This window comes from Branchiostoma lanceolatum, chromosome 2 (assembly GCF_035083965.1).
Source record: "Branchiostoma lanceolatum isolate klBraLanc5 chromosome 2, klBraLanc5.hap2, whole genome shotgun sequence".
Lineage (NCBI taxonomy): Eukaryota > Metazoa > Chordata > Leptocardii > Amphioxiformes > Branchiostomatidae > Branchiostoma > Branchiostoma lanceolatum.
The window spans coordinates 12693189-12705659 of record NC_089723.1 but is presented as its reverse complement, the minus strand read 5'-3'; the positions used below and the strand labels follow the sequence as shown (position 1 = coordinate 12705659).

Sequence of the window (12471 nt, the reverse complement as noted above, 5' to 3'; positions counted from 1 at the left end):
TTTTTTCATGGAGATAAAAAGCCTTTTTTCATGGAGATAATTACTGAACGTTCATACAGGCCCCGATAAGGCGTGGTGAAAGATTGACTTTAAACAAACACCGGACACAAATAGTGTTACCTTTTGCCATTAACTAAGGAGCTAGAATAAAAACAGTCGGAAAACGTACTAAGGTCAGCAGTTACTCATTAACTCGTTAGGCAAATATTTTCAATATTCCCGCCAGTCTGTATGTACGAGTGACCAATACAAGCATGGCCTTACGATACGCCCACTTTACACCGCCGGTTACACCATAACACAGAGGGTCACGTATACAAGATGGAGGTGAGCAGTCCTTCCACGCGAACTTCCACCATGGCGGCAAACTCCACTGCCATTCCCGGTTCATCCACCTCCCTAGACCCTCCAGACATTGCCGTCTTGGTCGTGTACTTCCTTTTCATTCTTGGAGTCGGACTGTGGGTAAGTATTATCATCAGACGTTTGGTAGTTGGACCAATCATGGTATCTCATTAAGTTCTAAACTGTAAATGAAACATTATAGTCCTACTGGTTACAGTGTAGCTCTGTATCTGAACAGTTCTTTCTATCCCTGGTGCATATGGTTTTACTGATGTGTGTACATACTAGTATGCTAGTGTGCATACGGCTTATTTGTTACCTACCACACTGTCATTGAATGAAGACACACCATCTTGAGAATCTTCTACTAGATCCAATACGTGATGTGCGACTGTAATATATTACTAAGTATGGATTTTACCAAGTCTATAGCACTAATTCTACCGGCGCTTTCCACCAAAATACCTTTGTCCTACATTTTATCATGGTTCATGTGTACAAAGGTCATCCTGGGGTCAAGCTGCACGCGGGAGTTCCAAAGAAGTATGTTATGTTTGTTGGGTTAGAGTCAAGCGGATGTCGTCAGATAGGACGGGAAAGCTGTGTACCTCATCTCTTGTGTTGCTGCAAAATATTACAAAATGCAAATTACAAACATTTAAAAAAAAAGGAGAATATATTTCACCAGAGGAATTAGCCCGCCGGGTCGTCAACACTGTGGCTGACTAATCCGAGGCTCTGGAAAACTGTTCTGCCTATTTTCACTATGTCTTCTTCACTAATTCTGGAAGAGACTTGAAAAATGGAGTCGAAAGAATATTGTCGAAAATGGCTTGAGACAGAGTACGTGGGCTTAAGACAACGTTGCGACAGCGAGACCTAATATATCTTGACCATGTGACACAGCCTTGGTAAATGATTAACAACGCGTGCGAGAAGATGTTTTGATATTCTATTCAAAAGACTGATATTACAGAAAAACAATAACCATTGGAAATTTTCAATTCTGAAAGGCTTGACTAAACGTTTCCGAAGTAAAATCTGTTTCCATAGTTTTTGTCGAATAAACCAAAGATGAAAATCTACATTTCTCATGCGAAATCCCATTTATCTAAAGCCAGATTCCATCGATCTGGGCACTTAAAATTGTATTGAACAGCTCTCATCATTGTGTTAATGTTAACTAGAATGACGAATGATTTTTGGCGACGCCTCAGGGGCGGAGCCTATTGTATAGTACTGCTTTCGGTTTGCCAAATATGCTAGGATTTCCGCGAACGCATTCCCTAGGGAATTATTTTTTGGCAACGCCTTGCAGGTATGGCCTTTTCTATAGCAAGGACAAATTCCATTGCATACGGCATAGAAAAGGCGATGGTTTATACAGTATACACTTTTACAGCTGTTTCTCGATATTTGAAATAAACTTTCTGGATGTTGCAATATATACCCATACATCACAGCTGTTTCTCAATGTCTTAAAAGTTTTTGGTTTTTGTTATCATAAATGAATTTTAGCTGCATCTTTGAAGCTTCGAAAGACTAACATAGTAAGGATAAAGAAAGGACACAGAGACAAGGCTTTCCGTACACTGAGCACGGGAGACTTTTAAGACAGTCTGACTATGACTACGTCATACTTGCTATGCTAACATCAGTCTTAACTGAGGTTCTCACTGCTTCCTGGACTGAACTAACTTGCCGATAGCATGTTAACATGTTTTTTTATTCTGTCTTATCAGACAGACCTCTTGATCAATTACCTGCTAACTCCACAGAACATTGGTTACTGCATCTTTCTGTGACTGGCTTTGTAGTCCACTTCAGTAAAGAATAACAAAAGGAAAACACATTTTTGGGAATCATGGCACAACAATAACAGCAAACTGTGTCAGTAATTACAAGATTATAGTCGAAGGGCCAACGCTCTAGAACACGCTTATTTTGTTAAAACGCTAAAACGACGCAACGCGCCTCTCCCGTGAAAATACCCTCAAGTAGGCTCTACTTAAACACTCCTAGCAGAAAGTTGGTTGACTGCAGTTCCATGAAATTTGGCATGCTTAAAGAACAAGCATTGGTGCGCTCAGCGGTGGCAAACTTATTGGTGTTTAAGGAGTCACACTATAAGAAATTATCCACTGAACATTGCGTATTTTACGCCATTTTGGATGGCTTGCAGCAGGTAAGTAGCGTTCATGAATATTCTTGAAACTCTTTGTGCTGATTTCCAGAAATCTTACCTTTCATTTGATATATAATTTATTCTTTATTTGAAAACAGGGGAGCGCAGCACTCGTATAGAAAATGTTCACTTTGTTGAAAAACAAGACTCGGCGCCTTGCGCGTTCCGAACACAATTCGAACGCGTCGGCGGAGCAGAAACCACGGGACTTGATGTTAATCTTTGTCACGGCGTCGTAAACACCAAGAATTCACTAACCCTCCTATGATTTGTATGTTGATTCTCTCAAACTTTAGCTTTCCATTGGTAAGTAGTTTGATGTTGATTTAGATACTTGAGTACACGACGTAGAATACTGAAAATGTTCACTCCGTTATGAAGACGCCGCACCTAGCGCGTTCTACCTGCGCGCGCGGTCGCTCTCCGTGCAATCACGGAACTTCGCGGTCAAAAGTTAAACGGCGTTATAAGCATGTTAAGTTCATGAATCATCGTGACAATTCGTGACCTGATTTTTAGAAACCATGGCTTTTGTTTCATATATAGCTTATTGTCGACTTGAATATAGGGGAGCGCAGCACTCATATAGAAAATGTTCACTCCGTTATGAAGACGCGGCTCCTCGCGCGTTCTACCCCGTGTGCATGAAGCCAATGAACCTGGCCGTCTTGCTTTAATCGATATGATAAGCACGTAGAGTTCCTGAAACCTTTCGCAAACGTGTGTCATGATTTCCAGGAACATTACTCATTATCTTCAATTAGATCATTTAGCTTATTGTAGATGTAAATGGTTGATGGCGTAGTAATGTTCGCTCTGTTAAAGACGCGGCTGCTTGTGCGTTGTACATTGGAACGCGGTCGCTCAGGTAATTTCTATAAGGCTGTTCTGTACTATAACATTATGTAAGTTTGTCCTCCCGGTGATTTCATACAATAAAACAGCCCCCTTCTCCTCTTGTTAGAGTTGTTCACACTCAAAGACGTAAACAGGTGCAGGTCAACTTGAGCATTTTGTTTATATATGTGAAGAACAGTCTTGTTTGCTTTGTGATCAACATCATACTCAGCTTGTAATGGGATTAACGCGTTCAGATATAGATCGACTTTGGTTTTGCTGACTGTGGAAATAATCTGCTGATTGTGATGACACTGAGCTGTCACAAAGTGCATACATGTTTACCTGTTAACCACAGACTTTATTTAGTTTGTGTAATGCCAACGTAACTCCACTGTCCGAGAAAGTGACTGGCTCCTCCCTGACCGATGTTGGGCGCGGGCCTCTATAACACCCCCACAAAACTCATTTATGCTGTACCTAGTAATTCGTGCCGTACCCGCTACAAATTCGTGCTGTGCCCGGTGATTTTTGCCGTACCCACTCAAATTTCCTGCCGTGCCCGGAAGTTTGTGTCGTACCCAGTCCTTTTGTGCCGTGTCCAATTGCGGGCATCCCACGGCCACAGAGTGTAGTCACTAGAAAGTTGTGTATAAAAGTCATGTACGGCAACAATGCACTGTCCCATATACATGTACCTATGCTTTGTCAAACTCTCCTGTCTACCTCTCCCGCTGGGTATGTACAAATCAATATAACGGGAGAAGGCCTAGGGTGGGGAGGGTGGATGGTGTGTGGTTGTGAGGCTAAAAGTCCGGCGTTATAGCTGACCCGACTTGAAGTTTTTTTTCCCACACAATACTAACCTGGTACCCCCTATTTTTGGACGGACACAAAACATTAGATACTAGCTTCTGTACAACAGTTGCCGTTAATAAACATGAGCGTCTAGAGTATGGTTTCTAGCATACCGACCCAAATGTTCGCCAAATTATCAGGAGAAAAACATGTATAATTGAGAGTTTAGCTACAAAAAGGGCTCAAATTGGTCCTTATCTTCTTGATCTCATCGTTATCACCGGCCCTCGGTGTTTATTTTGCGGGTAAACGGTCAAACGTCAGAAGCTAACCTGGCCTCTCACCCCGCGCTACTCGTGTCAACGATGTTCGATCTTGTGCCGTTTTAGAAAAACCCGGAAGTAGAATCGAATATTCGATGCTTGGCCCTTCGACTAATTAAGTGTTCCGAGTATCTTCTTGCAAGTTGGTGAGAGCGTGTTCTTGCAAGTTTCGTGAGAGCGTGCAATCGTATCAGAGCTTTCGTACACACTGATTGTTTACAATATTCGTGTTGGGTTTTCAATTTCATTTTGGTACATCCACCCCTAGCCTGTGTTTACACAAGCTTTCCCTGGCGGAGGTTAATGACCCCCTCTTGGGGGTGGTATCCGTCGGGCCGCCGCTAGGAGCGCGATGTAGTCAGGCTACATCTCCCCCAGGATTGATTAGAACCGTCATCGGCCAGGTTAATAACCTAGTGTACGATTTCGATATACATATACAATAGATCACTACTATAAACACACAAAATACATAATGGAATAGACAATATATTAGTATATCCGTGGTATAAACATGTTCAAGTCAGTCGGGTATTTCTAACTGGCGTCAGGTTTTGTCTCGCTGTAGTAGCAGCTGTAGCAGCGCAATATATTGACTTCACATCGTGGCTCTGCTACAGATCTGGTTCTCTCTCGTTCCCTTCTTTTTGTCGACGACGCTTGTTGTGTAGCTTCCCTCGGTCCCGACGTTACGGACGCACGGGCGTCTGTTACAGATCCCCCTAGGGATGCAGCTCGTCTCACCGACATCCAGTAGAAGATCTCCTTCTGCCGACTTCCCCTACAGCGGTACCTATGTGTAAAATGTGGCAGGAACATATTTGTTTTGTTTTGCCTTTGTGGTGATCCTGAATTCAATGTTTGTTTCTCCTGGGTTGATGTTATCAGCGCACACTCCTTCCTTCTTTGTTTACTCCAGTGAACCCTATATGCATTCCGAAGGTGTTTGCGGCGTAGCTCACCTGCGGGCACAAAAAGAAACGTCATTCACTGCCGTTCACCGAGGAACAAATTTGTCCCTTTTTTCTATCTATTCATGTATCTATATTTATTCAAACTAGTAAACAAAGGTTGAGAGTCTGACATGTTGCTCAGTTATCAAGGAAAGCCCTTACAATGACCCAACACATGAATTACATGTTACGCAGGTCAACAAAAACGGCAAAATTTAGTTACCTAGTCAGCATATCCGTCATTTCCGTCATTTGACAGACTTCATGCGACACATGACGTCCAAAAAGATGTTGCATATTTCGTCATCTTTAACGAGCAAAAATCGCAGTGTAAAGATATTGAGAGCTTAGAATTTTGCAAAGAAACCCAGTAAATCTAAGGAAGTTTGCGGCAGAGCCGATTTAAATAAGTTTTAACGGCTGCTGGCGACCGGAGAGATGACCCCCAAGCCAGTAGGTGGTAAAATTCGGCGTTATGCGCCCGTCACTATTAAATTTCTGACAGGTCTCACCGGGCTGACGTTTTTTGTGACTATACGTGGCGCACATATAGCGTGCGAATAACGAGTTCAGCGAATAAAATTGCGTATGAGACATGTACATGTGTGATCTGCGTATTAAGTGCGCAATACTATGGTCTTTGTAGCGAATAGGTGCGTATCAGGTGCGTATGCCGAGCGTATTCCGGACGCACACAACGTCTGCCGACCGCATGCCTGACGCACTTCCCAGTAATGCTGATCGAAAAACGATCGTATTTGGTTGCATTGATATTAGTAGTTACTTAACTAAACTGTTATTGGAAGAGACCTCTTAGGTGATTGAAATGTCATGCCCTTTCATACAATGTACAATCTTATTGATCAACCAACACACCATCCATCCCTCTTCCCCAGCCCCAAACCAAGCATGGTCTGGTTTTCAAGTACCTGGTTAAAATACTTGGGCATTCCAAGTTCAGTTTTTAAACCAACCATCTCAATTCAGTATGAGTATGTTGACTATGTAATATATGGGCTTGTTATGATGGAAAATGAAACTTAACAAGCAAAAACTTTAATTTGGAGGGGGTAGACAAGGCTTGTAGAGCTGTTTTGTATCCCCCTCCATTCATCGTAATCGAATAAACAAGGAAAAAAAAGAGGAGATGAATGTTACTAGCCATGTTGTCTAGGCAAACTGTTTGAACAGTCTCCATGTAACTTGTCCTCCAGATACGTTGCCCGGTCTGGTTGCTCCAGCCTTCCTTCATCCTTATTATCTCGTAACTCCTGAAAAAAAAGCAAGCTGATGAATTACTCTCAACTTTGGTTAATAGTATACAGAAGTTCCATACATGACATGCAACTAACTATTGGTAGTCAAAACGTGTTAGGTGACATATATCTTATGCTTTATACGGTAACGTTGTTTAACCCTACACTTGAAAGCATTTCCAATCCAAAAGCTAGACACGTCCGTAACTGGACATGAAAAAAACATTTGTCTGCTAGAAGTTTCTCACTATACTTGACCATGGTCTTATCCACTAACACAAATGGATAAACAAAACTTCTGCAACTTTGATTTAAATCAATGCTCATTAATGGTTAACTGAACTGTTGGGAATATCTGTAACTCACCGGTGAGGGATATTTGTGTCGGCTGAGCTGATATTTGTAAATTTGTAAGTTTACAAGAAATATTTCCATGTCGAAAAGATCATCAAGGTACTTATCATATCTCTTTCAAACCGTATTTAGAAGTTTGCACATATCAAAATCTGTAAAACCTAAACGAACTCATGATGAGGTATATATGGGAGGCCAGGGGTGCTACAATTTCAAATCAGTTTTCCATCACGCAGTGTGCAAGATACATAGAAGACTTGTCGTTTGTAACCACTGTGTTGGACAGTAGAATTAATGCATACCACGAAATAACGTGGTGATAAAACATAGAAACGGCAAGTTCTATGTGTATAGAAACATATGCTTGGGTCAAATAAAGCATCGATATATGCCCCGTACAACATGTTTAGACCTAGAACTTCACTAACCTTCAGACCGCTATCTGAGTCTCTGGCGGAAGGTGTGGGTGGCTTCCTGGGCTTTTCCTCGTCTCCAAACAGCTGGAGGTCACCTGCTTTTTGGTCTCTTCTTTGCTTTCTTGAGTACCGAAGCCGCTTGACCTTCCCTTTTTGTTCTTGGTGGCCTGGTCTTTGGAATCAAACCCATATACTGACGAGGGATTTTGAACAAAGGATCCAACTTCTGATGGTCAAATGGTCATATAGCATCCTAAAAGCGTGATGGATTGGTCTTTGGCCCTGCCCTGGTTCCGCCTTACCGTGGTTGGTTGGTCGGTGGTTGGCTAAGCCTTACTGCCGGTTACGCCCAGCTGCCGGTGGTTGGTTGCGCACTGCTGTCGATCACGCCCAGCTGTCGGGGATTGGTTGCGCACTGCTGCCGGTCACGCCCAGCTGTCGGTGATTGGGTGCGCCCTGCTGTGGGTGGTCTAGAAAGTCTCGCCCTGAGATCCGGAGGGACTGAATTCCACCAGCTGGATGCCAGATGTCAACACAAAGACTTGATGTTGTTGATAAATCCTTTGTTCGCCCTCTCCTTGAATATGCTGACATTATATGGCACGGATGTACTTTATGTGATTCCCAATGATTAGAACGAGTCCAATACGAATGCGCTCTTGCAGTTTCAGGGGCTGTATAGGGGTCTTCGTATCCTTCGCTTCTTGCTGAACTAGATCGGGAAAAACTTTCGGATCGTCGTCATGTTCACTCTCTGATCATGTTCTACAAAATTGTTCGTGGTCATACTCGCCAATATCTCAAGGATTTGATCCCTCCTGAAGTTTCCGTTTCTAACTCTTACGATCTTTGCAACAAACTTAATCTACGGCTACCGTTTTTCTTCTACAACTCGATACCAAACGTCTTTTATTCCCTATGCAACGCATCACGACAGTGGAACGGTGTTGATATAGCTGATCGATCACTTGATCTTTCGTTTTATAAAACATTTAATGAAACTAGTTAGCCCCTGGGTAAAACCACATCTTAGCCATGGTAACCTGTACACCTGTGCCCTCCTCACATGACCTGCAGTCTAAACCAAAGTTTATTTACACGTAACCTAGCTACAAGTCCAGCCTGCATCTGTGGCAGTCAAAGCAGCGAAAGCGTTGTTCAGTACCTTAGGCGTCGCCTATTGTATAATACTGCTTTCGGTTTGCTAAATATTCTAGGATTTCCGCGAACGTATTCCCTAGGGAATTACTTTTTGGCAACGCCTTGCAGGTATAGCCTTTTCTATAGCAAGGACGAATTCCATTGCATACGGCATAGAAAAGGCGATGGTTTATACAGTATACACTTTTACAGCTGTTTCTCGATGTTTGAAATAAACTTTCTGGATGTTGCTATAAATACCCATACATCACAGCTGTTTCTCAATGTCTTAAAAGTTTTTGGTTTTTGTTATCATGAATGAATTTTAGCTGCATCTTTGAAGCTTCGAAAAACTAACATAGTAAGGATAAAGAAAGGACACAGAGACAAGGCTTTCCGTACACTGAGCACGGGAGACTTTTAAGACGGACTGACTATGACTACGTCATACTGGCTATGCTAACATCAGTCTTAACTGAGGTTCTCTCTGCTTCCTGGACTGAACTAACTTGCCGATAGCATGTTAGCATGTTTTTTTTTATTCACATTTCTTATCAGACAGACCTCTTGAAAATTACCTGCTAACTCCACAGAACATTTGTTACTTCATATTTCTGTGACTGGCTTTGTAGTCCACTTCAGTAAAGAATAACACAAAGGAAAACACATTTTTCGGCCAGCCAGCTGGCCGGCCAGCAATAACTAATATAAAAACTGAATAAAAGAAATGTAATAATGAAACTGTAACTTAAAAAAGAAAACAGCCGGAAGGAATCTGCAAAGGAGGCTACAATTTTTGGCCGTTTGAAGAAAAAAAGGGTTCGGCCATACTGTAAATGGTAAAAAGATGCGAAATTAAAAAGACTGTATATGTTTTGAAATAACAAAATGAAGAACCTATATTTCTGCATAACACACTCTGTGTTCTGACCACAAAGATTTCATAATGAAAGCAACTTTTTTTGCCATTTTTTTCAATAGCACGCTCCGATTAGCTGGGTTCCCCAGAGGATGTCATTCATATAATCAAATCAACATAGTCTAACATACATACAGCAAATCACTTTCGTCAGTAATGAATTGTCATAGTTGGATTTCAAAAAACAAGTGTTAAGATGTTTAAGTTTTTCTAACTGCAAACCAGTGACCAAAAAAAAATATGTATCTATATTTTGTGTGGGTATTCAGGTATCAACTAATTATCTGTATCTACAATATTTCACAGGTATACGTAATGACTTTTGTTGAATTCAAATGGCAGGGAGTCGGGATGAATTATTACCTTTGCCGAGAATGTTATGTTTTTGGTAGCCTTTATACGTATGTATGTGTGTGTGTGTGTGTGTGTGTGTGTGTGTGTGTGTGTGTGTGTGTGAACAGCATACTTGGGACAAGTTCTGTTATTTGAGTGAACTGGAAAATAGGGATTACGGAACATTGGGATTTCGAAACATAGCGATTTCGGAACATAGTCATTTCGGAACAAAGGGCGGTCACCGATGGAAACATGCAGGCCTCACTATGCCGTCGATTTCCGTATGAGTATATAACGTTACAGCACGATAGATTATGACAAAGTTATGTTACCAACCGATTAAAGCTTGTCACAAACTAATGCAAAAGTTGAGCCTTGTTACATTTTTCTATTTCCTGTTTGGCAAGCGATGCAATTCTGTAAAAGGAAACAGTCATTTTTCAAGGAACTTACCACGAGGGGGCAGATCTATGGGATCGACGCCATCGAGCTGGAGTTGACTGCATCCCGCGGTGGCTGTGTCGCTCCCGGTGACATCAGGGTGGATACTTCATTTGAGCTTGGAGTATGCTGAAATGTTCTGAGTGGACGTAACTTCAAGACCTGACCTATGTGAAAACAAAAGCGTCTTGAGGCTAAGCGTTTGGGACGCCGTCCCTGCGCGTCCCAAGTCGTTCCAAACTGGCCAGGCGCGTTTTGGGCCGCCTCGTCCTCGACCGGGCCGTTTAGACCCAGACCCAGTGTATATACGTATACATATATATCCCCTTCGTCTTTTATCCCTTAGTCTAGATATTTGAACGTTGTGGCACCACACAAGATTTTGCAACTAGTTTTCTTCACCCTTCTCGATTTTCTCCCATCTTTTCCGTTGTCTACTCCCCATTCTTCCTCACTGAACGATTCTTTGCATGATTGCTTCTGGCTACTCCCAATGACTGTGACACGTGACCGTACCACTTCAGTTTCCTTTTCTTTACTGACCTTTACTGTGGTAAGGAGGTTCCGTAGGTTTGAAGTACTAGATGGTTGAGTACGAAGCAGGGACAGTATCAGAAAGATAATATGCATGATTGTTTTGCCTTGGCCAAGAAGATTATGTTTATGACAGCGTTTGTAAGTGTGTTTGCGTCTATGTGTGTGTGTGTTTCCGGACTACTGTGGTGAGCATAACCCAAGATCCCCTTGATGGATTACAATGGTTAAGCTGGACGTGCCATGGTCCTGATTTTTTTGGTGGCAGATAGCTTGTGATGTAATGAAGAATTGGTGTAGGTGTTGGTCCCCTAACAGCTTGCTCTGAAACTGCAGGGGCGTTATTGTGAAAAATTTTCTAAAGAGAATAAATGGACAAAGGAACAACGGATTTCCATGATATTTAGTATGCATAATTAAGTTGAAAATATTATTGTTCCATATTTCTAATTAACGGAAACTTTATACTTGTGGCCCTTGAAGGTTTCGTGAAGGTTAACATAGTAAGATATAAATCATGCAAATGAGGACAAATTTTGCATAATCCTCACGTCGCCGGTGTGTTTTTTAAAAACCACTCTTGTTCTATCTATTATCTCCTACAATCACGCCGTCTACCTAAACGCTTCAAAATTGCACAGTTTTTATTTCCTAGCAGATGTTGAGCGGAATATCGTAACATTTGGCTTCTCTGCTAGCTGAGCTTCTCTTTTCGGTGGATGTTCGTCAGAGAAGCCCGGCTAGCAGAACCGTTACGATATTTCACCTCACCCCAATATCTGCTTGAACATTACATAATTTTGAGTGGGAACAGATAGACAAAACGAGTGTTTTAACGGGTTATAAGTACTTGCTCTTTGAGTTTGCGCAATGTCAACATAACGACATTAGAGATAGTGGAATGTCTGAATGGTTTGTTAGCTACCTCCGCCCTCTTGGTATATCTGAATGTTTACCGACAAGTCGCGTCGAACATTTAGAGACTTTCGTAATGCTGTATTGAATTCCACAAGGTTTTCTGAGTGGTAAGGTCCCAGTTACTCATTGACACAGGTCACGTTGTCCTTTGGCTCAAAATACATTGGGTGTAACGGACATGTATTTGATAACACGCGATATCAAATATATTACGTACAGATCTTATGTCCGATGCAGAGTCTCATAACTATGGTCTTTACCTTCGTGAAAACGGAGGTATTGTGATCAGTTGGTGTGTTTGATTGTTTGTCCTGATGTGTGTCCTTAGTCTCGCAATTGCCATTGGGATGCTAGGCACGTCGGGACACTAACAGGAAATTAGGTCAAATTTAAAGGTGCCAGAAAGCCGACAGGAATTGGGTTGGCTACTTTTTATTACCTTAGCTGAGAAGGTAATGTTTTCAGTTACGCCATCTGTGGGGTCGGTCTGTATGTATGTCAAGAGCATGGATCTTCATGATTTTTGGTTAGTAAGTAGCGGTTGTGGGAAAGAATGTCAAGTTCGAAAATGGCTCACCTGGCGTTTTCCTACAGTACTGCAGCGGCATGTGTATGTCTGTGTGTTTGTATGTGGACGACATACCTCGAGGAACTATGGCTGGAACTTTGTTCGATAATGGGCCTCTTAGCGCGTACCTAAAGAACTGCAGCGGAGC

The 12471-nt window shown here is 42.0% G+C and overlaps 1 protein-coding gene across 1 annotated transcript in view; it reads left to right on the top strand.

The window, feature by feature from the left end:
- Positions 1-243: 243 nt before the first annotated feature.
- The window catches only part of LOC136427503 (sodium/myo-inositol cotransporter 2-like), a 31791-nt gene continuing 19563 nt past the window's right edge, over positions 244-12471 (top strand). Inside the window, exon 1 of the mRNA XM_066416396.1 lies at positions 244-465. Within this exon, the coding sequence (XP_066272493.1) occupies positions 322-465 (144 nt within the window). The 5' untranslated portion in view covers positions 244-321. The remainder of the gene's footprint in view (positions 466-12471) is intronic.